This window comes from Sphaerodactylus townsendi, linkage group LG02 (genome assembly GCF_021028975.2).
Source record: "Sphaerodactylus townsendi isolate TG3544 linkage group LG02, MPM_Stown_v2.3, whole genome shotgun sequence".
NCBI classification, from domain to species: Eukaryota; Metazoa; Chordata; class Lepidosauria; order Squamata; family Sphaerodactylidae; genus Sphaerodactylus; species Sphaerodactylus townsendi.
The window spans coordinates 151,489,497-151,514,006 of NC_059426.1; the positions used below are offsets into that span (position 1 = coordinate 151,489,497).

At 42.5% G+C, this 24,510-nt stretch overlaps 1 protein-coding gene across 4 annotated transcripts in view; it reads left to right on the plus strand.

The window, feature by feature from the left end:
* Positions 1-24,510, plus strand: part of TTC8 (tetratricopeptide repeat domain 8) — a 60,782-nt gene that overhangs the window by 27,043 nt on the left and 9,229 nt on the right. For 3 of the 4 annotated variants that reach the window (XM_048485775.1, XM_048485778.1, XM_048485777.1), the window contains 7 exons: positions 456-500; positions 10,845-10,930; positions 14,096-14,183; positions 17,317-17,427; positions 19,294-19,433; positions 20,124-20,298; positions 21,086-21,208. In XM_048485775.1, coding sequence (XP_048341732.1) covers positions 456-500; positions 10,845-10,930; positions 14,096-14,183; positions 17,317-17,427; positions 19,294-19,433; positions 20,124-20,298; positions 21,086-21,208 — 768 coding nt within the window. The remainder of the gene's footprint in view (positions 1-455; positions 501-10,844; positions 10,931-14,095; positions 14,184-17,316; positions 17,428-19,293; positions 19,434-20,123; positions 20,299-21,085; positions 21,209-24,510) is intronic. The other variant, XM_048485776.1, reaches the window with a different exon arrangement.

The following is a 24,510-nucleotide window of genomic DNA, read 5'->3' on the forward strand; positions in this document are numbered from 1 at the left end:
GCTGGGTGACCTTGTCTGTTTCCCACCCCTATACTGATCAATTCCCTGGGGGGGGGGGGGGGGGGAAGAAATGGAGTAGAGGCGAATGATGTACGCCTCTGCAGAAAGGATGAGAGAAAAATGTATTAAATCAATAAATAATAAAAGTAAAAGCTGCAGAGAAAATCTGCCCCTTTCCCTTTCCTGTTTGCACACTGAAACACTTTCTGCTCATAAGCGAGCTCTTTGGATCCAGTCTCATTTTACAGAAAAATTTCTCTGATTCAGACATAAAAATAAGACTCCTTTCTTGACCCAGCAGTATATGCAGGCATTATGGATGTAAGTTCCTTGTTGCACCCATAGACATTTTAACTGAGCTACTTCAATGCTTGTTTATTTTTGTTTGACTGTAAATGGCTTTTGTTTCTTGTTCTCCCACCCTGACAGTGTGTTGTAAATTATTCCCTTAACAGGCATTGTTTGAATACATTTTTCACCATGAGAACGATGTTAAGAACGTAAGTTGCTCTATTTTATTTATTTCTGTAACTCCCACCCTTTTTCAGCTGAACTGACATTTTGAATGTGAGCCCTTCCTTTGTGACAAAGCTGAGGAAAAGTTTTGTCTTAATTGGGATGAAATTGCAGCTGCTGGAATCTTTGACTCTTTTAATTTCACAACCACACACATCTCTGGTGGGCCACTGCGAGTAGCAGAGTGCTGGACTAAATGGACTCTGGTCTGATCCAGCAGGCTTGTTCTCATGTTCTTAGGTGTCAAACTCGTGGCCCTCCAGATGTTATGGACATCATGCTGGCAGGGGATGATGGGAACGGTAGTCCATAACATCTGGAGGGCCACGAGTTTGGCACCTGTGCGTTAATCAGTTAATTTCATATATAACATGGTTTGTTTTTTGCCTATGAAACTGTGTACTACTGGAACTTGGTATGTTTGTTGCCCAGACAAGCGATTTCTGAAGACCATACCAGTCTTGTAAGTTTGCTTCCCTCCTGACCTTGAAACCTATTTTTAATGCCTGCACTGTTTGTTAATAATAATGGTGAACTAAAAAAGGAAGCTGTTGATTTCTGGTATTCACCAAATTATGCTCAAGAAGTCATAGTTCTTCAGCTTACAGCACTATCTAACTGTGCCTTTGCAGCGTATGTTTGAGTTATTTCATTTACCGGATTACCATCTCAAAATAAAGATATAATTGGTGAATTCAATAGTGTGGGGTTTTTTTTTTTTTGGTTTCTAATTATTTCTTGAAATGACAGCAGAATTCATTGTTGATGATACAAAGTGATTGCAATTCAAGAAGCAAAATTGTCTGGGTGTGTTCCAAGTATCAGAGCACTGATGTGTGATATGAGAAGCTTTGCAGATGCAGGTGTTACTCAAATGGGTTACTGAGCTGTTTTCCGCCAGCAGTCCTTTTCCTCCAAGCTGTGGACTGTTTTTACAACTATAAAGTGTACCTTTAATGTTTAAACAGAGGAAGCAGCAGGAGAGAAGCGAGTCGAAGAAACAATGATGTTCTTGTGACATGTAAATATATTATTGAATTGTAAGTAGAATTGATTTCAGTAGAACTTGCCTGGATCTTAGATAGCAGGAGCAGACACGATTCAGACTCATAGATTTTTAAGTGCAACATTCCAAGATGTATTTTTTTGCACAGTGATATTAGCTGACCACAGCCAAGATCCAGAGGACCTGAGTTTTTCCTCAGAGGTTTCTTTTCATGATGCTTGCTGGGTGATGTTGGGCTAGTCACAGTTCTCTCAGAATTCTCTCAGACTCACCTACGTCACAAGGTGTCTATTGCTGGGGGGCAAGGGGGATGATTGTAAGCCACTTTGGGACCCCCTACAATTGAAAAAAGTGTGATATAAAAACTATCTCCTCCTCTTCTTCTTTCAGAAGGGGCTGTCCATGTGCCTCAGAGTTCCTTTTTAAGCTCTGTAGTATTCAAAAAATAATTTGGTGCAAGAGGTTTTTAAATGAGAAATGATGCCAGTATACTGCAGTTTGTACACTCTGCCAGAGTGTGAGTTCATTTTGCACACATTCCCTTTGGGATCCCAGCCCGTGTTTAGAAATATTTTCAAGCGCACCTGCAATTTCTGTTAACGTTTATTGCTGCAGCTGAAAGGGAGTGTGTGGGTTTTAATTTAGTCTAAATTGTCTGCCTTAATCAGTTGGTTGCACAGGCACATTTTGAGATAATTGAACTTTAGTGGTAGAAAAATATAGCTAGCAATGAGTGCAGACCTTTGAAATGTCATATCAGAACAGCAGGATGTGAACAATGTAAATTGCTTCTACCGCAATTGGCACTTTAAAGCCAATGGAAATTTTCAGAAGCAAAATTACATTATAGTATACACATGAGTTACCACTGAGAGATTTACAGTCCAGTGGCAAGGCCCTGATGCTAATGTATTGCTGACATAAATGTAGCACTGCTGGTCAGTATCCTGCAGTCACTCAACAGCGGGGAAACATGCACAAAAAACAGCCAGCTCCAATGAGCTGGGAACACTGTTGTTGAACTGGAATCCATAACAACTCTGCCATATCCCACTAGTTGGAGATCAGCATGTTAATGATGCCACCAGGACAGCTAGAGATGAAAATAAACAGCCAACACTCACCAATATGGGCTTCCATGTCCTGTTTAACCACCTAGAAACAGTACACAATAAGGAAGAAGAAGAAGACGACGAAGACGAGGAGGAGGAGGAGGAGCTTGGATTTATATCCCCCCTTTCTCTCCTGTAGGAGACTCAAAGGGGCTTACAATCTCTTTGCCCTTCCCCCCTCACAACAAACACCCTGTGAGGTAGGTGGGGCTGAATTAAAGGGAATTAAATGACCCCCCCCCCTACGCATATACATGCACATGCAGTGTAGGGTTGATCATGGCATAAACAGTGCCACAGAAGCAGTTTGAATACCTTTTCTACATCAGCAGGCAGAACCACTTGTTCAGTATTCAAACTACCATTATATATGGCAAGTGAAACCCTCTCACAAATAAATAAACTTTGCTCAGTGGAGCTGTATGGTAGAGCTGGGATCCACCCCATTGTCTTGGAACCTTCCTTAAGCCCAGGGGGGTTTCCTCCAACTTAAATTTCTGTCCCTCCAACAGAAGATTCATCTAAGTTGGAGAACACTCTTTAGGCTGAATGAAGGTTCAGTCCACATCACTGTTTCTAACCAGGAAAAAGGCCACATTCTGTCCATATCACAGTCCTAGTGCTGAGAAAGGATGGAGGTATAACTCATCTCATATGTCCATGTGCCTGCTCTGCAAGAAAGAATGGTAATGGCTTGTAAAATGGGGATTCTTTGTTTACAGTTTAGCAAGGAGAATACCCTGGATGGTTATTATAAGAAGAGTTGGTTTTTATACCCCTTTTTCTCTACCTTTTAAGGAGGATCAAAGCAGGTCACAATCACCTTTCCTTCCCCCCACAACAATAGACACCTTGTGAAGAAGGTGTGCCTGAGAAACTTCTGAGAGAACTGTGACTAGCCCAAGGTCACCCAGCAGGCTTTGTGTGTGTGTAGGAGTGGGGAAAGAAACCCGGTTCACCAGATTAAGAGTCTGCCACTCTTTACCACTACACTATGCTCACAAATCCAGTAAGCCAATACGTGAAGAACATGGGCTGCAAAACCTGTGTAAAATGCCCTCCATGACCAAGCTTCTCTTCACCATGGTTCATTTCTGCGCAGATATAACACCAAACTATGGTTGAGGTTTGCAGAAAGTAACATGCGAGAACAGCAGATGATTCCAAAAGGTGATTTGTGAGTCTTTAACGGTGTTAGCGTTTTGACTTTATTGGCCTAATAGAACTAGTTTCTTTATCCAAAGGAGGAGCATTTGTGGATGATGCAGAGGTGTAGCTGGGCCTCTCAAATCCTGCGCTCTGGTGCAAGCATACTCATATTTCCCCTCATGCACCTTCTCCTTCCTTCTTCCTCTTCCCATAGCTTGTTTTAGTTCTTTTCCTTTTAAAGAACTTTTTCAGGCTGCAAAAGGCCTGTTCTCAGTAAAAACCTTGTGAGCCCCAAGGTCTCCTGGGAACTATAGTTCCTCAGGGCGTTTTTACTGCGAACAGGCTTTTTGCAGTCTGAAAAAGGTCTCAAAAAGAAAAAGAACTAAGGTAAGTGTGGGAAGGGGGAGCACTGCAGGGGATGGGGAAAAGGCGATTTTCTACGCCCCCCAGGCGTGCGCCCGGTGCATGCCCCCCCCCCCGTCCCCTTGTAGCTTCGCCACTGGGATGATACGTCAAACTGTATTGAGATTCCTCTTTAAATACAGGGATGCTTTCACTTTAACATGGAACTGATAAGGATTGCACAGGGGAAGAGTTCCAGGAATGGGAAGTGACTAGTTCAAGCTCTTGTTAACTTGATTATTCATCACCAGGATATTGACACAGATGTCCCTGACAGGCAAGCCCTATTATGTTCAGAGAGAAGAAACAGAAAATACAAAATGTTCTAGTACTCAGCCCAGGAATCAAAGATAGCAGAATCTTCAGGTTCATCTCCTGATCTCAGGCAGGTTCTTAGAGGCAAGATAAATGCAAAATGGTTACACATAATAGTTATAACCGATGTTTTTTATCTCGGTTTGCAGTGTTTGTTTTTTGTGTGTGAATAACTGTATAAAAAAGGCACATGGCTTGAACTGAGAAAGTTGAAGATCTGTTGCTTGGCTCCTGATGTTTAGCTAGATAATTTGCCCAGTGGAAAAAAGTAGTTAAACACAGTCTACATTGTTGGATCATTCATACTGTCAAATTCTTGACTGCTAAATGAGGTAATAGGCTCAAGTGCCTTCTAAATCTTCCCAAAGAACTGTAATTTGGTAGACATAAGGCAATTTATGTTTGCTTATTTAGAAAAATTCTAACCTGACAAAGAACCTGAAATTTTTCCAGGTATTTTACAACAAATCAGAATATAGTATCAGCCTGTCTCGTCTAAACATAAGGGAAACTATCTTAAAGCAGCATCAGAAATGTAAACTGAGAACCATTAAAATTAGAACAAGTCCATCAACCCATCTTTCTCAAGTACATTCCTAATCTCCACTCTCTTTAATTCAGTGACATACTCTTTTTCTTATTATCCCTAACCCTACTGTGGTAGTACTACATTTACTAATGGGAAATATACAAAAATCTAAACCTAGATATCAATTCCTACCAGCCCAACACCTAGCAGTTTATTTCCCAAATTCAGAAAAAAGAAAAATTATTTGTTGAAGTGAATGTAGGATTTACTGATTCAAAGTTAGACTGCGGATAACTGCAAGGTGTGTGCCGGAGTAGAATAATTGCTTATGTGGCATATGCCAAAAAAAAAAGGGGGGGGGGATAGAACAGTTTTTAAAAATTGATGTATTTTCCCCAGACATTAAGAGCAACATATCTTTGTGAGGAGGTATAAAGGTGAAAATGTTGGGCTAGAAGAGGGAGAGCCAGTTTCCAATCCCTAGTCTTCCAGGAAACTTGGTGGGCCAGTGTATGAAAGAGTTGCATGGTAGCCTCGAGCACTACCAGTTGGGGCGTTACCTGTAGGAAAAAAGGTTATTTCTTAGAATGAAAACACCTGAGGGTTGAGTAATGGCAATGGCTGATATAACAAGCACCATCTGGCTTGGGAGATTATTTTCTTTGGAAGCCTGGGAGAAAGCTTGCTGGAGAAGTCGGCAGGTCGCTTGTTATCTGGCATGCAAAGCTACTAAAAGGCCAGAACGACATCACAGGCTCATACAGCCAGTCATTCTTTCTTTCTCTGCCTAGCCTACTTCACTAGGTTCTGAGGGTAAGATGGGGAAGGGAGACCACCTTTAGCAGAAGGGTAGCATAAAATGCCCACTAGGATCAGTGGTGGTGGAATTTAGTGAGACTCCAGAGCTGTTCACGGACTGAGCACTTCATCAGCCCCCTGCCAAGTACATGACCAATTGGCTATGCTGGCAGGGGCTGATGGGAATTGTAGTCCATGAACATCTGGAGAGCCATAAATTCGCCACCATGGCACTAGATCATGAAACTTCCTACCATCACAGCAGCTAGAGAAACTTGGGAAGCTCTAGGAGATATGTCCATACCAAACTCACATTGTTATAATTTTAAGTTTAACTGTAAAGATAGGAGATGGGCAGCCCCATCCAAATGGGAGGTGGCAGGCAGCGACGCTAATGCTGCCCTGCCCTGCTGCGCACATAAAGACTTCCTGGTGGCATGGGAAGCTTGAAAAGTGCAAAAGACTCCCCACCGCTGAGAAGCCTCTATGGACTGTAAGGGATGTGCACCACCCCAAAGGGTGGCTTCAGTTCAAATTGTGGCCCACCAGTGTAACACCAGAAAAGGCTGGGAGGAGCCGATTAAAGTCAGCTCCACCCTTGCCCATGCCCCTGGCCTGCCCCCCGCTATGCCACGGTGACAGCAGGGGCCCTGAGTGGCGGCTATGGTGTCCAGCACCCACATGCCAGTGAAATGGCCCCTCCACTGGGGTAAGTGCCCTGGGGAGAGTGAGTCAACCAGCACTGTAGCACACCACTCCCAGAAGCAGATTTCCTCCCCTTTGAATGGGGCCCTGACTGTTTGCATGGGAAAACTGGGGCTAAAAACAAGTATTTACATTAGCTCAACTTACTTGAGCCAATAAACATGTTCTAAACGTCCCAAGAATTTGAAATGGCAGTATGCTGAACTCTAAACATAAAAATTGTAATGTTGTGGTTACAATTCAGCCCAGCATATGGAGCTTCAGAACCCCTCAAATGTTGGAAGACATTTTACTGTCCCAACACCCAAGGCCAATGTTTTATTGTACTGTCATCATTTGGCAAACACGGGTGGACACAAAGAGCTTGTATAAGGAATGGAACAAAGAAATGGAAAACAGCCATACCAAAACACCATGACTACACAGACATCCATCAGTGATCCAGGTGTAGAACTATAGTGAAGGTTGAGGTGTGGACACAGGTTTGGATGTGTTGTCAAGCCTCACAGTGATTAGTGGGACTCGGACAGCACTTAATGATCAAATAAATAAATGTTCTGGATCCTACTACTCTGCTCAGTTACCTATGGAGCCTTCTTGCAACAAAGGAGCCTTCCATCAGAGGAAGAGTCTCTTCCACTGGAGAAAAGCTACACACTTGCTAAGCAAAGTGATAGGATCCAATCCATTACAGTTAGCTCCGTACTAAATTTTCCTAGAATGAAACTGACATTTTCTTCCTGCCCCCTTCCTGTTGTAGCTCACTGGTGTCTATGAAATGCTGCTTGTAGGGCACAGGGGGCTCCAAGGAATGACATAGGCGGGGGGTGGGGGGTAGAGCATGCAGTGAAAGAGAGAATTAGCAGAAATACCCCCCCCCCTCATTTCCTATTAGGATAAATTTAGTCTGGATCCAGCTATTACTAATGGAATTACAATTTTCAAACTTCCCATGTCCTAATAGCATATATTGCAATTATGTGGAATCTCAGAACAGGATGTCAAAAATAGCTTTTATGAGCCCTTTTTATAGAAAAGAGACCGCAGTCCCAGAAGAAGAAATATCTATTTTCAGTATATCAGCAGACAGATTATCTGACTGCTCTAACCTATTACAAAATGATTTATTACTTCAGATTCTTATATATAGATCTATCAGAGGATATGTGGTCTGCTTATACAAAAATATTCACATGATTAATAGTATATCGTTGCAGCAGGGAAAGCAGATAAACTCTGACCGTAAAGAAACAGTAAACTTTTTCACTCATAATCACATGTTCAAATCCCCCCCCCCCACACACACACCCCGCTCTTTTGTTTTTTAAAAATATCAGGATTTAGTCAAGATGTTTTGAAAACGTATGATAGAAAATTGTTCCAAAGGAAAATGTAACAATTACATGTGTGCAGAACCATTTTTTCCATAACATGGTTTTTATTTTTTAAATGTCTTGATTGCTATATGTTCTTGGCTACTAAATGGTTCATGTTTGTGTGCCATTGGCAGAGGCTTTAGGTTTTTGTTTTTCAAAACAGTTTTCTCAGACTGTGCAGTTGAACCGAGAAACAATTAGCTTCGGGGCCAAGGGAGACTTATTGTATATCACTGGATGCCACTGCTTAGCCAGCCACCATCTAAAGGGCCCTGTGAAGCACTGCACAATAAAAAAGTGAAGTGCAGGTCTGCCAGAGGCAATACTGGAGATTGAATTCCAGGTGGACCCCAAAATTATGCTATTATATATGCTTCCAAAAAAATTAACAATAAGACAAGAACTATTTTTATACTTATTAGCAGCAGCAAGAGCCACTGTTGCATCAAGAAAGTTGGGCAGATAAAATGAGAGAATATTTCAACATGGCCAAATTGACTAATATTTATACTACATTTGTATATATAGTGTGTATATATATATAATTTAAATTAAGTATAAACATTTTAATAACTTGATTAGCGTAAGGACCTGTTGAAGTACTGTAACATTTTTCTTTCTATGTATATAAAATTATATGTATTCATCCATAATCAATGAGAATGTAGCAAAAATGATTAGATTGTTTGAATGATTAATGATTAAGAACGTTCCCTTTCAGCACACTAGTTAATGTGAATTCATTTGTATTAATATGATTCAGAAACTTATAAGATTTGAAATGCAGAACCATTTAATATTTAATTCCGATGTAATTATAAGAAATTAGTAACATCAGACTATGCCATCTTAAGTAAAAACCTCTTGAACGTCTAAGAAATTGAAACTTATAAAACCTAATTGAAATTCATGAAGTCTAATTAAAATCTGTGCCAGTGCTCGAAAACTGAAATCTAAACTGGAATTGTGCATCTTTTTCTCCTGCCTACTTTCCATCCATTTAAGTTTTCTCCTATCCCATCTCATCTGTTTAATAAATATTACTTCTGTTCGTTGAACCTGCCTCGTTATTCTTTTATTTATTTTATTTATTGTCAGATTTATATACCGCCCTTCCCCTGAAGGGCTCTGGGCGGTGAACAGCAGAGTAAACAGACAGATAGAGCACAAAGTAGAATAAAATTACAAATAAATAATAGGCTCCATACGTCATAAAATCATTAAACCCCAATAAATACAACATTGCATACAACTTCCCAACATTTGGCATTACATTTTCAGTAAAAAAAAAAAAAACCTCCCCAAAGAGGGGGGGGAAACAGTGGTTTGCATAGATGGTAAAAGTCCCAAGATGTAGGCAGGACAAAAAGGGGGGTGCACCAATCAATGGCCAGCTCCCCCAAAAACCTGGTGGAACAACTCAGTCTTACAGGCCCTGCGGAACTCACCAAGATCCCTCAGGGCCTGGACAGATGGAGGAAGAGTGTTCCACCAGGCAGGGGCCAGGGCTGTAAAGGCCCTGGCCCGGGTGGAAGCCAGCTGCATCATCGAGGGGCCGGAGACCACCAGCAAATTGGCCTCTGCTGAATGCAGAGGCCCTGTAGGGACATATGGGGTAAGGCGGTCCCTTTGATACCTTGATAAGGGAATTTGGCATAGATTAAATACCGTATATACTCATGTATAAGTCGAATTTTTCAGCACATTTTTAATGCTGAAAAAGCTCCCCTCGACTTATATGCGGGTCATTAAAATTTTTTGTGTTTTTACTTTGACGGCCAGCAGGGGGCGCAGTTTTTATGCTAGCGGCACCAAAATTTCAGGGTTCCCTCAGAAGACTCTCCTGATGATACCAGCCAAGTTTGGTAAAGTTTGGTTCAGGGGGTCCAAAGTTATGGACCCCCAAAGGAGGTGCTTCCCCATTCCCCATTGTTTTCTTAATGGGGAGTTATTGCCAATAGATGGGGTTGCCCTTTTGAGGGAAAACCATAACTTTGGATTCTCTGAACTAACTTTCACCCAAACCTGGCTGGTCTCATCAGGAGAGTCTCTTTGTGACGCCAGCCAGGTTTGTGGGAAGTTTGGGCTCAGGGGATCCAAAGTTATTGGATCCCCCCAAAGGGGATGCCTCCCATCCCCCCATTATTGTTTACAATGGAAGCTAATAGGTAGATTTTTCTATTTCTTGGATAATATCCCTCTTAAAAATCTAAGTTGGGTTACATTTGGACATACAGTATGATGATGAGGAATCCAGGGTTTTGAAGGATTTTAACTCTTGTGTTTTAGCTTGGTTGCTGGTTGAGCTAAGGTTTTTGTACTTTTAAAGTTATTGTTGATACCATATTGTTCTTGTTGACCCTCTTTTCCACTTACAGAGTTTACTGTTTTTCTTTGAAATAAATATTCAAAAACATTTAACCTACTGATGCCTCAATTGATGCTGCATTTCCCACCCTCGACTTATACGCGAGTCAATAAGTTTTCCCAGTTTTTTGTGGTAAAATTAGGTGCCTCGACTTATATGCGGGTCGACTTATACACGAGTATATACGGTAACAGACTTCTCTCACCTTCTGTAGAGTTGTAGGACTGAGCAACCGAGTTATAAATCACCTCATGCTGCCATCTGAAACAGCTCAATCACTGAGAAAAGGCGAGATTTTTCCTGGTCTTGAGGGCTTTTGAAGAATGCATTTATAAAACAAACCCACCCGTTCTGCAAGAGTTTTACATCAGTGCTACTACAATGAGTTTTTTCCTTGTTTAAACTGTACTACTTAATAGAGGGAAGGCAAGCTAAAACTAACATTTTTCTCCGGCATGACATCGCTCTCACTTTAATCTTGTGCTTTTTTATAGTTTGCTATTTCTTTTCAGTACATTTTGCCTCAGAATTGAAGCTGACCTTTTCAAAAAGCGATTTCTCTTCACAGGCTATAGATCTGGCAGCATACGCCACTCAGCATGCCCAATTCAAGGACTGGTGGTGGAAAGTGCAAATGGGGAAGTGTTATTACAGGTAAAACAGCTCATCCTTTCTCCAAACTAGCGTGTGTGGGGAGGGCAGTGCTCACATGGGATGTGCATAAAGCAGGGAAGCTCTGGCCTCCTGCTGCAGCCTACATGCAGGCACTGAATCAGACTCCTGGAAATGGCTGCCTGTATTCACCTCCCTCGTCCCCATTCAGGCTGCCCCATCCAGTCCAAATAGAGGATAATCAGGATACTGGTGGTTCAGAAAGCATGTGTGAGCTGCCTCCCAGCACCCCTGTGTGTGTGCCAAGAAAGGAGGAGGGGAAACGGGCTCTGTTACACCCTGCAGATGTTCTTCCACCTGCGGTAGATTGGATTGAGCTCCTAATATGTAAAAGGGTCTGAGCTGCTGATAAGTAACCTGTGTCCAAGGATGTTATGGGAAATATATAAGAAGTCATATGGTGGGTTCATGGTTTGGGAATCGGAATCAAATCTCACACTGCTATGTTTTGTGTGCCAAGTTTAATTGGTGGTTTCCAGTGCTGGTTTAGATATTTGCCAAATTCAGGGATCATGGCAAACTATGGTTTGCTCAGTTCAGAGAGGAAAAGGGTCTGTGTAAACCTAGGATTACATCTGACTGGGAGGAACTTCTTTACCAGTTCACTGTCTGATTTGTATAGTTAGAGACACGTGCATGTAGCAGACAGTGGACGTTATTATTTACATTTAAGTTAAATTAAACAGATAGAACTGATTGATAAAGTGTGGAGCTGCAAGCAGTGGGGACAACTAAGATGGGATGTCTGAAGCTGGAAAAACATTTTTCCACATCTCACGGCATTCCAGTCAAAATTCAGATTGCTGTCGCAACCTTCTTTCCTTGTTATGCATGACCATGATCATGTGAGGTTCCGACAGAGTGGGGCTGAGAAAATATACATTATGAGGCTGTTACATAATAGACTGAAGGCTTCTGGACCAGGGCAGGAGCAAAATTAACCAAAGGATTCTGGCAATTCATGGCATGCGTAACATATAGTTTTGGCTTGTGACATGTATATAAGCAGGGAAACAACTGTACATCAAACCTGTAAAGAGAACAGTCCTGTCAGCCAGTTTCCAGTTAAGTTTTCTTTACAGTCTTGGATTAAATGGTTATGATATTCCAAATTTATACTTTACCCTGGTTACCTGTATTATCCTTTGTTGGGGATTTTAGAGTATCTCCCCCACCCTCCAATTTACTGAGCTTCTTGCAAATAAGCCCGTTCAGTTTTATTTTATTAAAAATATATTGGGGGAGACAGAGCTGATTAGGACAGCCAGACTGTATCTGAGGCTTGAAAGAGCGGGGCTGGATCCTATGAATCAGTTCTGTGGGTCCTGGATTGTCTCTGCTGCAGAGCACTGTTCCTCTTCCACTAGAACAGTGGTTCTCAACCTGTGGGTCACGACCTCTTTGGGGGGTTGAATGATCCTTTCACAGGGGTCCCCTAAGATTCTCTGCATCAGTGTTCTCCATCTGTAAAATGGATAAATGTTAGGGTTGGGGGTCACCACAACATGAGGAACTGTATTAAAGGGTTGCGGCATTAGGAAGGTTGAGAACCACTGCGCTAGAACTACCATTTATGCAAGATCAGTAATTTTCCGTGGGCTGTTGAGTGAATTCAAGTTTTAGCCAATGAGGAAAGCATTGCAGCAAATACACATGCATAACTTGTTCATAGGATCCAAGCCCAGGATTGAAAAGTGCATTTTGAATGGGATAAAATCTGCATTTGAGAGGAGAGACATGCGCAGGCAGTTTACAAGGGGCAAACTCTTTCCCTCTCTTTTCTCTCCATGTGTGGTGTAAAGCACTAACAATCTGGTGTAACGATTAAAGGAGACATGCAGATATTCTTGCTGTCACAGAATCTGCTAATCATCAGGATGAGGCGTTAAACCACTAGCCTAGCACATCCTCTGAGATTTGCTAATGCTTTCTGCTACAAACAATGCAGAGCAGCTAGAAGCCTTCAAAGGTCCTTATTAAGTGGCTAATCGTGCTGTTGCTTTTGTAACCTTCATGCAACTGGAGTAATATATGAATAGGCTGTAATACAATGCTTCCATTACTTTTTAACTTGCCACATGCAAAGCATATTCTGAAAGAGAAGGCAGAATGGACACGGCTGTGATGGAGCTCTTAATTTTCACAGTCTTTGTTAAGAAGGTCTTCAGGAAAATAAGGGAGGAAAATCCAATGTAGCCTATTTTGCTGCTAAATAATTTCATGCATATTTTGGCTTGGTGAAAAGGGATGAAATGGAGGTTTAAAACTTCACTTCGGCCAGTGATGGCGAACCTATGGCATGGGTGCCAGAGGTGGCACTCGGAGCCCTGTCTATGGGCATGCACACACAGAGTTCATCATGTGGGGGGCGGAAAATCACACACACACACACCCCCACACACACACACATCTAGGCTAGCCTTGGCCACTGAGCACCATGTGCGCGCACCGCGGTGAGCAGGGAGGACTCAGCTGGTGGGCTTGGTGCCTGTGCTCTGGGTTGCTGCTGCCTGGGCAGGGGGGGGGGGCAGAGGAGGCAGAGATGCTAGAGAGGCACAGAACAGTCCGCACAGGACTTACTGGAGGCTAGAGCAGGCTGGCCCCTGCTCAAGCGGGTGGAAGAGGGTGCAAACCAATTTTTTTCTAAACTAAAACCTCAGCATTCAGGTTAAATTGCCGGGTTGGCACTTTGCGATAAATAAGTGGGGTTTGGATTGCAGTTTGGGTAACGCTATCACATACTCCCTGGAAATTATCTTTTAGTGCTGCAGCAAGGAACCAAAAGGAGCCCCATAAGTACCATAGATTGTATATATAAATATAGTCCCAATGAGTTCACTGATAATTTCCCCCATAAATGTTTTTTTCTATGTTAAGTGGATTATGAGAAGGTTTGTCCAGCAGTAATACTGTTAAGGTAAAGCTATCTCTTAGCAATGTTTGGGCAAGTCCAGGAATGGTTTCTAAGCCCATTACATAACTGGGGGGACTGGAAATGTAATTTCTAATGTCATGAATCTTCCATATAAATGAAAAGGACCCATTTTATGTACTTTGTGCTGCTGTAGCTCATAATTTAGAAAATTGTAAAATTCACCCCAAATGGTGTGTTTTCCAGACATATCTTTGTATTGTATCTTTCTTCAGGTTAGGATTGTATCGTGAAGCAGAAACGCAATTTAAATCGGCTCTCAAACAGCAGGATATGGTAGATACGATACTGTATTTGGCAAAGGTAAGTTGGCATTTACAACATAAGATTCATCATTTCAGGTGAATGGTGTGGAACTATAGCTCAAATGTGAGATAATAGGAACACTTCTATAGTGATTTTCATTGATTAATCAAGGACACGTAATTACTTTGAAACATAGCCACTTTTTAATATCCTTTCAAAAATCTCATCTTTAATATATTTTAGTAATACTCCAGACATTCAACATGTCGTAATATTTGCTGTTCAATTCTAATATCCTCAGTTCGGTGCATAAATAATTTCATAAATTCATAATCTTCACTCACCATATTGCTCTGAGGGCTTTTTCTTTTTATAGAATACACTTTCAAAAATCCTGATTGGAAAGTTCAACTTGTCCTGTAACCAGCATATGGTTATACAGTCCCACCAAGTTATGTGACTACTTGGGGAAGTATTGTACCCACAGCCACAGCTGACTTTGCAGTTTTTCCTGCAACCACTTGCTCCCATTAAACAGGCATGGCATTTCTAAACGGCATTAGTTTTCCTGTCCAGCTGTGTGAAGGGCTGCAATTGATACGTCAAAGATGGCTCTGGCTGTAGTATATGTGGTGCTCCCCCTGTATAACTGCAAGGTACTGTCCAAGGTGCTGATACTAATAAGCATGTTCTCATTTTTAAGAAAGGTCAGATTTGAAAGCAACTGTTTTCAAAACGTTTCATGCTGAGCTGCTCTTTAAAAGCACTCCCAAGACAAGGCTGAAGGGGGAAAACAGACTGCTCTGTAGTCTCCTTTTATATGTAAATCTGTCACTGAAGCTGCTAGTAGAAGAAATCGGTTCATACGTAACGTGTTAACAAAGTGAAAACAAATTTGACAGCCACAAGGTAGACATTTCCTTTGAGTTTTAATGCAGATATTGCTGAGACAAATCAGCACTGTGGCAGTTGCTGCACAGATTATAAACAGAAATTCACAGTGAATGCTTTGAAGGAAGCTTTAGCACGGACTTCCAGAAATGGGCATTGCCAGCAAAAGGCTGTTGCAATTGCTTGAAACACCTCCTTTATTAGTAAAGTCTCTTTGATGTAGCCAGAGCTTCACATATCCCACCACCACCGCCACCACCACCGCCGCCAAAGCTAACCGGTCTCCTTTTATTACTTTTACCCCAAGAAGCAATTACTTTTGCATGACGGAACAGGCGGCATTAAGAAGTCATCAGCAAAGATACTGCACTGATCCTGATGTTCTTATTTTTGCGGCTCTTTATTAAGCCGTTTAGTCAGCCATTCTTGCTGGCGGTGCTGTTACACTGAGCTGGTTGTATCTTTTCAAGGAAGACAGCCATGGGTTTTTTTTTCTTCAGTTGAAATGCCACAATTTATGCACTGGAAGTGTTTGCTTTTGTAGCCATAGCAACAATCTGTTTTCTTACCCTTAAAGTGGGTACAGTTTGTGCTATGCTGTATTGCCTATTATGTGAAATGAGAACACCCATGACAGCTGGCTTTCTCTTGTTTGGTATGCTATGTCAGCATTACATTATTCATTACGTTATTTCACTGTCATGACTCGATCTCAATGGGTTTGATGAAATATGCGAGTGCTGTGCAAGCAAGCACATTGATATTGAAGAAACAGGTTGTCTGTTGTGTCTGTGTGGCTTAGAGATTACATGTATGTGTCTCCATGGTCAACTGAAAAATAATCGGAAGAAACCAGTTTGGACGATCCAGTATTGCTTCATTCTTGTTGGACATTAGAGAGGTTGGAATGCTGTGAAAAGTGTCTGTGCACATTCAATTGTATCTACCAGAGTGTGTGACAGAATCTTGTGCTGAATCTTCGGTTTGATGTATTGTTGAAGGCTTTCACAGCCAGAATCACTAGGATGTTGTGGGTTTTCTGGGTTGTATGGCCGTATGGCAATGTATATATACTCCACTTGCTTTACTGCCACTAGATCCTCTGAAGATGCCAGCCACAGATACAGACAAAACGTCAGGAGAAAATACTACTGAAACATGGCCAATCAACCTGGAAAACCCACAACATGCTAATCTTCTGTTTGCATAAGAGCCTTGGCTTTCAGTGGGCCCTTTGTGTTTTAGAAAAAGAGGAAGCACACACTGCAGCAGACAGAACAAATTCATGGGATCCAAGCGATAGTCTGCAGCTGTGGCATTTGGTTGTCACTGAATCTAAGGGTGGAACTAGGTAAGAAGCGCAGCGCAGTGTAGCCACTCAGAATGTCAGCTGCGTTCTCTCCTTCTGCAGCATTCAGTGCAACTTACCATAAGGTATTATGCTGTGTATTTCCCTCCTTCCACACCAAAACAGTGGCAAATGAGGATTGGAAATTTCTCTGCATTGGGACACAAAGATGCAAGGGGACATTATGGAAAGGCCATCTTAACTTTTTTTTTAGAACCGTAACAGGCTTATCGAAGGCTTTCACAGCTGGAATCAACTGGCTGTTGGGGGTTTTCGGGGCTCTGTGGCCATGGTCTGTTAGTTTTTGCGCCTAACGTTTCATCCATATCTTTGGCTGGCATCTTCAGAGGCATGTCATGTTTCTCTCCATGACACAGTGTGGAGTGATTATGTGGTGGGGTATATATTTTGTCCACCTCACAGTTGGAGCGGAGCGGGGGGTGGGTGAGGTGAAGCACAGTTGCATGTGTCCTGGGGGAGTTCTTTTGCAGTTGCACCTCATTCCCCTCACCCATGAGGTGGGCAAGACATATGCCCCACCACACAAGCACTCCATTTTGTACAATGGAGAAAAACACTTCTTACCATGACATGCCCCTGAAGATGCCAGCCATAGATGCTGGTGAAATGTGAAGAGCAAAAATTAACAGGCCATGGCCATATGGCCTGGAAAGCCCACAACACCCTAGTAGATGGTCAGTCCAACGTGATAACATGGCTGTGTCTCATTTATGCACAGCTCAATGTGATTGTGAAAGTTTGGAGAGGCAGTAATGAAACCCAGTGATACTTGCTGCATAAACTCAGCATGGTTTCCTGCCTTTGTCTATTATTCCCTCACACGTCTCTGTGCATAGACTCATGTGGCACTTAAGTAACAATCATCAGCTATGGAACCTTTGTGCAGATCTTATGTATTGACACAGGCACATCTGCCATTTGTTTGCTCAGGTGTATTCCCGCTTGGATCAGCCTTTGACAGCTTTAAATGTTTTCAAGCAAGGATTAGATCGGTTTCCTGGAGAAGTCTCCCTTCTTTGTGGTATTGCCAGGATCCATGAGGTATGCAAGCTTAGGTACCGGCTTACCGGAAATATAAGTATGCCCATTGTTGCCCTCAGAAATTCACTGGATAGATTCCCAGCATTTTCAAATGCTGATCAGATAATGCTACAGAAAAATAAAATCAAGCCCAGATAACTTTGTTACGATGGAGCAGCATTTCCTAGTTCAAAGACAAAACTGCATCCAGGGAAGGCAGGCCGTCCTAGCTGAGAGCTTATGATCTTCCTTATGTAGTTCTTGCTTCTTCAGTTTGAAAGCAACAAATGGTTTTTGTGGCAAAGTGCCTGTCAGCAGGATTAACCAGCATTAGTCTTTTCAGATCAGTGCTTCATCAGCAAAGGGAGTAATTGGGAATTCATTAAGTCAGTAAGAATTACTGAATAGGCTAAATACCCCAGAGATTAAATAACAGTTCATTTTCAGTGGGGAAAGAAGGTTAGTTTTTATTGCAGTCATTGTATAGACCGCTTTTCAGTAGGCTCAGGGAAGATTATGGAAGGTAGACACGACAGTCCAAGACACACAAGAATAAATTACCACTTCAAAAACAGCACAGCTCAAAGGACAACAACAGAAACAGTCTGCGCTATATACTAACAAGTGTGGTTGCAAGTCAGGTGGGATGAAGGGTTGGATCCAGACGAATGTTTTTCAGTGGTGGAATGGCATTTCCCTGTCTCTTTCTTTCCCTCCAAAACCCACTGGTCTGTACAAAATGCTGCTCCTGGGGGATTGGGGACCCAGAAGAATATCATGAGGGAAGACTGCAGCACAAAGTAGGAGTTGATGGGAAATATCAACTTAAATTTAGATCCAACCCAAGCTCATGTAGTGCTTCCTGAAACTAAACAAGGAGCCCAGACTTCTTTCCCTTGTGTGTGTGATGGGGGGGTGTGGCGGCGTGGCAGCACCATTCCATGATAAAGTATGGTAGACAGGTATAATGTGAAGCATCTGTTTTAAGCTTAAATCCTTTTAATGCATTGATTTCAGTGCATTATTTTCCTAATGGCAACAGACTGTTTTAACTGGTACCCATGGTGTTTTCTGCAAGCTTGTTCACAGTTAAATTTCCACAGTTTGTTGAGTTTGTCCTGCTATTTATGGACTGCCACAGGATTAACAATATAACAGCATCCATTTCCTGCAGCTTGAAAACTTGCTAATTTCTGATTGTCCACCCAATCGTTTCTGCTCGGAACAGTCCAACGCTTTTTTAAAAAGCCCCATTTCCAAAAGTGGAAGGCAAGTCTCATTTTAGCAGAACAAATTCTTGTAAGAAGCACAGACTCCTCCCCCAGTCTTCCCAGTCCAAATTTCTCCAGTAGAAAGCTCTTGCAGTAGGAAAGGTACAATCAGATCAATAGGGTTATTTATTAGTAGGGTTTGCAATAGAGCAGAATATTGCAAATCCCCCTTGGGAGCCATATTCCAGTCACCACATAGTAATTTAAAACATGTTTACGTGTTCCTACAAGTGCACAGACTACTTTTTTAAAAGGTGAACTCTCAATATACACACTATCATATAATTAAAATTTATCTTTTGAACATTTTTTTGAAGTGGGAAATTTATTGAATAATTACATTACACTTGAATCTATGCATATTATTTGAAATACATTTGTTCTTCAGCAATAAAATAATAGGGGGAGGGGTTTATAAGATTATGTGTAAGCCAATTACACTGGATAGTCTCATAAAACCAGAGGATTGATTTTATCTGAATTGTCATTTGTCACTTCATTAGTATATGTTGCACGTTCTCTGCTTATTACTAGTCTCCTGGTTTAATTTTATAGTTATCAGGTGTAATAAAAGCTGCACAAACATTTTTAATTTAATTTTTCCAACTCTCCATAGGAAATGAACAATATTTCTGCAGCTGCAGAATGCTATAAAGAAGTCTTAAAACAAGACAATACACATATGGAAGCCATTGCATGCATCGGAAGTAATCATTTTTATTCAGACCAACCTGAGATAGCATTGCGGTTTTACAGGTAAGGAAATCTCTGCAGGTGCAGAAATTATTTCTTAAAATGCTTGCTTAAAAAGGAAATGTGAATACATACTCAAAACTGACTCAATGGGGCTTAGCAAAAATCGTAGGGTTGTAGCCTTGAGAGGAGCCAGCATCAGCTTTCTAGCCAAATTCTTGTCTTTAAGCATAGGTGTCAAACTCGCGGCCCTCCAGATGTTATGAGCTACAGTTCCCATCATCCCCTGCCAGCATCATGCTGGCAGGGGATGATGGGAACTGTAGTCCATAGCATCTGGAGGGCCACTATTTTGATACCTGTGCTTTAGAGCATCCTTGATAAGCATCTGTGCAACTTTTTCTTTAAAACCTACTAGGGATGAGATTTCACAGCTTCCTGTAGTGTCTTGTTCAGTGATGTGGTAGCAATCCAGTTTGGAGCTGGCTCCCAAGCCAGTTTTGCTCCAGTTCCCAGGTGAGTTGTGTGGACGTAGGAAGAGGGGAGGATTATGGATTCTTCCCGTGTGGCCATGTTCTTGTACTGTTTCCCAGCAGCATCATGAGGTTCCATGACACAATGACTCCCATGCTTCTAAAGTTCCTCTCGAGTAGGCCTACTTCAATATGAAGAGAGGGGCTTGTGTAGTTTGGATAGTTTCATGATCCATGCTGCAAAGTTACAAATACACGCACACGTTTTTTCTTGAACTAGGCGGCTCCTGCAGATGGGTGTTTATAACTGCCAGCTGTTTAACAACCTGGGCCTCTGTTGCTTCTACGCCCAGCAGTATGACATGATTCTCAGCTCCTTTGAACGTGCCCTCTCTCTGGCTGAAAATGAGGAGGAGGCAGCTGATGTTTGGTACAACCTGGGACACGTCGCTGTGGTAAGAGCAAGATTACATTTCCGTAACAGTTGTGCAGAAACGGTGAAAGATCAATGTGAGCCCAGGATGTTTCTCAGAAGCCTTTAAAGTCCTAGACCGTTAATACCAGTGGACCCCTTGGGAAATTGCTGTGAATTTCTGTATGAAGCATTACATGGATGAAATAACTAGCACCCATTCTAACATGGATACTATCCGTTAGCAAGACATTGCCTTAGCCATGAATACTGTTTCCTCAGATGAATATCATTTGTTGCTGACAGTGGGCTTAAAGAGATGTAACCTGCAGTTCTATGCTTGACCCTCACCTATCATGGTTTGTAGCATCTTGTCAAGAGAGAATTGGTTGGTTTTGCGTGGGGTTGAGACTCCTTATGGTAGAAAAAAGTGGAGTATAAAAACCAACTCTTCTTATTTAGTGTCACTTTCTGACAATGAGTCACCTGCTAGTAATGCTAGAGAGCAAGTATCTTCTTCACCAAGAGCAGCACTTTTCTGTTCTCTGTTGTAATCAAGGACAAGTATCTTTTTTTCTGAATGGCATCCTTTCACTTATGGAAGAAAGTAAAGTGATGCACTTGAAAACATCACTATTGGGAAGGAGGTAAATTCTTTTTCTCTGTGAGTCACCAGCCATTAAGGCCTTAACCTGCTTCTATCGTATAGCCTCATACTGAGTTCTGTTTCTTGGTCACATTCAAGTGTGTCAGTACGTTGGTAGATCAAACAGAGTATCGGTGACTGGCTTTATAGCTGCTCATAAATATTTTTGGCTTTTTCTCCTCAGGGAATAGGGGATACGAGCCTGGCTTTCCAGTGTTTCAAGCTGGCCTTGGCAAACAACAATGACCATTCAGAAGCTTACAACAATTTAGCTGTGCTGGAAATGCAAAAAGGCCGCATAGAGCAGGTTGGTGTTAAATTCTGAAGGGAAGTGGAAGCAACTGTACCTTTTGTATTTGTTTCAGGGGGCTCTTTGGTTAAAGTGAGAGAGGAGGTTAGTTAGGCATGGTCGCAGAATCTCACAACGTGGCGCACTGATTTTAGCCACTTTTGAGATTTCCTGCCTGATTCCACTTATGAGATGTCCAACTCCACGTCAGCTAACCCCCAGAATCTGATTAGCATCATTGTAGTATATATTGTTTTAAGAATTTTGAAGAGTCAGGGACAAAAAAGCTAAAAGTGCACATAAAATACAGTGATCATATTAGAATATACTGGTTGATAGAAAGGAAAAGTAGAAATGGCATGGGATCTGTTGCAGAAAATAATGAAAAGACATACTGGGTTGGAATGAGATGCTCTTATTTATATTGTGAAGGTGGCAACTGGGACTTGGAGACTCCTGTTGAAATAGAAATACTTTGGCTGGAATAGGCATTTCAGCTTTTTGCTGGACTTCTAAATACTGGTCATCAACTTTTGGACTTGGTTCAGGTGTAACCTGAATATGCTGCCACAGGAGGTGGTGATGGCCACTAACCTGGATAGCTTTGAAAAGGGCTTGGACAGATTTATAGAGGAGAAGTCGATCTATGGTACCAGTCTTGATCCTCCTTGATCTGGGATTGCACATGCCTTAGCAGACCAGGTGCTCAGGAGCAGCAGCAGCAGGAGGCCATTGCTTTCACATCCTGCATGTGAGCTCCCAAAGGCACCTGGTGGGCCACTGCCAGCAGCAGAGTGCTGGACTAGGTGGACTCAGGTCTGACCCAGCAGGCTTGTTCTTATGTTCTTATAACCCATGGTTTATTTTAACTATGGTTAATTTTTGAAACCAAAGTTCAATTACAGAAAGTCATTCAAATCTCAGTGTATTGGCAAGAGCTGATTTCATTGCCTTTTCTCTGTTCCCTGGCTGAGCAACACCAGAGAAAAAGCCAGGATTAAACTAGGATGTCTGCATTCAGATGTCCCATGAACCAATTGTGGCTAATAAACCACCTTCAGATACTGGCTTGATGAACCCTAACTAACCATAGTTAATGGAGCGGCCTGCATTCAGACAACCACACAAGCTGTACTTAGTTTAAATGGACCATGTTTTCATGTGATGTCTGAGGTGAGTCTTAGGCCCTTTCTGCACGGGCCAAATACAGCACCCTGGGGACGGCAAAAACGCCGTCCGCAGGGAGCTGTTTGCACGGGGGGCGCAGCTGCTTTGCAGCCGCACCGCCCTCGCTCCTCCCCAGTGGTGCAAAGCCGCCATTTTCTCACCTCACTCCCCGAGCGAGGTTTTGGGAAAACAGCAGCTTCCAGCTGCTGCCGTGCACCATCCCTCCCCCCTTTGCCCGATCGACCTACCTTCTCTGCGACCATCTGGCGCGTTGCCGAGGCCTGGGGACACTCCCCCCCTGCCCTGTGACTCCGGAGCGGTCGCGCCAGTCGGGGGGGCGTGTTCCCTGGCCTTGGCGATGCGCTGGACGGTCGCAGAGAAGGTAGGTCGATCGGACGATGGCGCTCCGCGGTGCCATCTTCCCTTTCGTTACCGGGACCGTTCATGCGAACGGTCCCAGGGGGGTTGGGTCGGCGTACATGAAAACCCCCAGCGTGGCCATGTGGAAACGGCCTTAGAGAAAGAGCTAGCCAAAAAACCATTTCAGCATTTTCAGTAAAAAACAGAAAAACCAAGGCCTAAGAAAATCTATTTTGAATTCTGAGGTATTTTGGTCACATTTTTAAGGAGAGAGCATTGCGTAAAGCTTTAAAATGTCTTAGGGAATAGCAGTATTAAATGTTTCAGTCATCCCTGGCCCAACCAAATAAAGAACTGAAATCTCTGCCGTTGCTTTGATTGCACGCACATTTCTAAAAATGCCCGCTGTGTTCGTGCCTCTGCCTTATAGTTTTGTTTGCAGTGAACAAGGTTTAATGAGGATTTTGAAATGGATAGTGAAAGTGCTTTGGTGGATTTAGAGTTTCAGCTGATGAACTGCAGTACAGCATAAGTCCTTATTTAAATCTCTGTTCCTAAGCAGCAAGTTGCTTTCAGGACTCCCCGCAATTACTATGGCAACATTCAAAAGCACTCCTGCCCCACTCTCTGCCGTGACAGATGATAATCAGCTCTCATTACAGAATTGTATTCAGTTGGCATATACTTGGGCCTCATTGGGAGCTTAATGTATGTTATCTATAACAACAGCAAGAGCAGAAGTGACTTGTTGAAAAAAACCCGATTATTACTTCCATTCAAGTCTCCTTTTTCAATTATATATAATTTCTGTTATGGTGACTGTGGGGCCTGCCTGCACATTTTTGCCTCCTGAGGTTTAGCAAGGCAGCAGGAAACCTTTTGTATTTAAAGTTCAGTTTATACCACTGATCCACGTAACTCCATATTGTCTGCTGTGACTGGCAACAGTTCTTCAAGGACTCTGGGGAGAAAGGTCTTTCCCAAAGCCGGGGAAAATACCGTTGTCAACACACATATTTTATCAGGGGATTCCGGGGACTGAGGTGATTCCGGGACTTTCTACCCAGATGTTCATGGAGCCTACGTGCCTGTTCTCATCTCAGATATTCTTCCCTGCTGCTGCTGCCACACTACTGCAAGATGCTGCAACTGATCACATTAGAATATTGGAGCATCACTTTGCCTCAGATTTTGCTGTCTCTACGTTATATCTCACATTCCCATCTGATAATGTTGCTTTCAGTCTGCATTATTAAAAGACCAGGCTTGGTCAGCTCTTGCTCTTACTAACCTAGTGTGTTTTTATAAAGTAGTCTTTAACAATGTGCAGCTAAACCCCCAATTCTTCAAACCATATGTGCCACAACAGCGCCATTGATTCACTCCAATTCTGGAAAAAATCGTCCCTGGATCCATCTTCCCACTTCGTCTGCCACGCGGTCCCTTTCTGTCTTTTGCCTCCAAACTCCTGGTGCATGCTGCTTATTCCCATCTAATCTTTCCCTTTTCCATGTTTTCTTTGTCTCCTATAATCTGGTTTCTGCCTTCTTCAGTTTGCTGAAGCCTCCCTTACCAAAATCTCTGACAATCTCCTTACTGCCAAACTCAAAGGTATCTGTCCAACATCCTGTTGCTTTTAATATATCTGGTCCCTCTTTCCTGATATGAGTCTGTTCACACCCTAGGTTTCCCTGCCTCTATTTCTAGCTGTTTTCCCCCTGTCTAATCATTTGTTCAGGGTTTCCACAGAGGGCAGCACATCCTCTAAAGTTGCCTGTGGGGGTCTTCTTCAA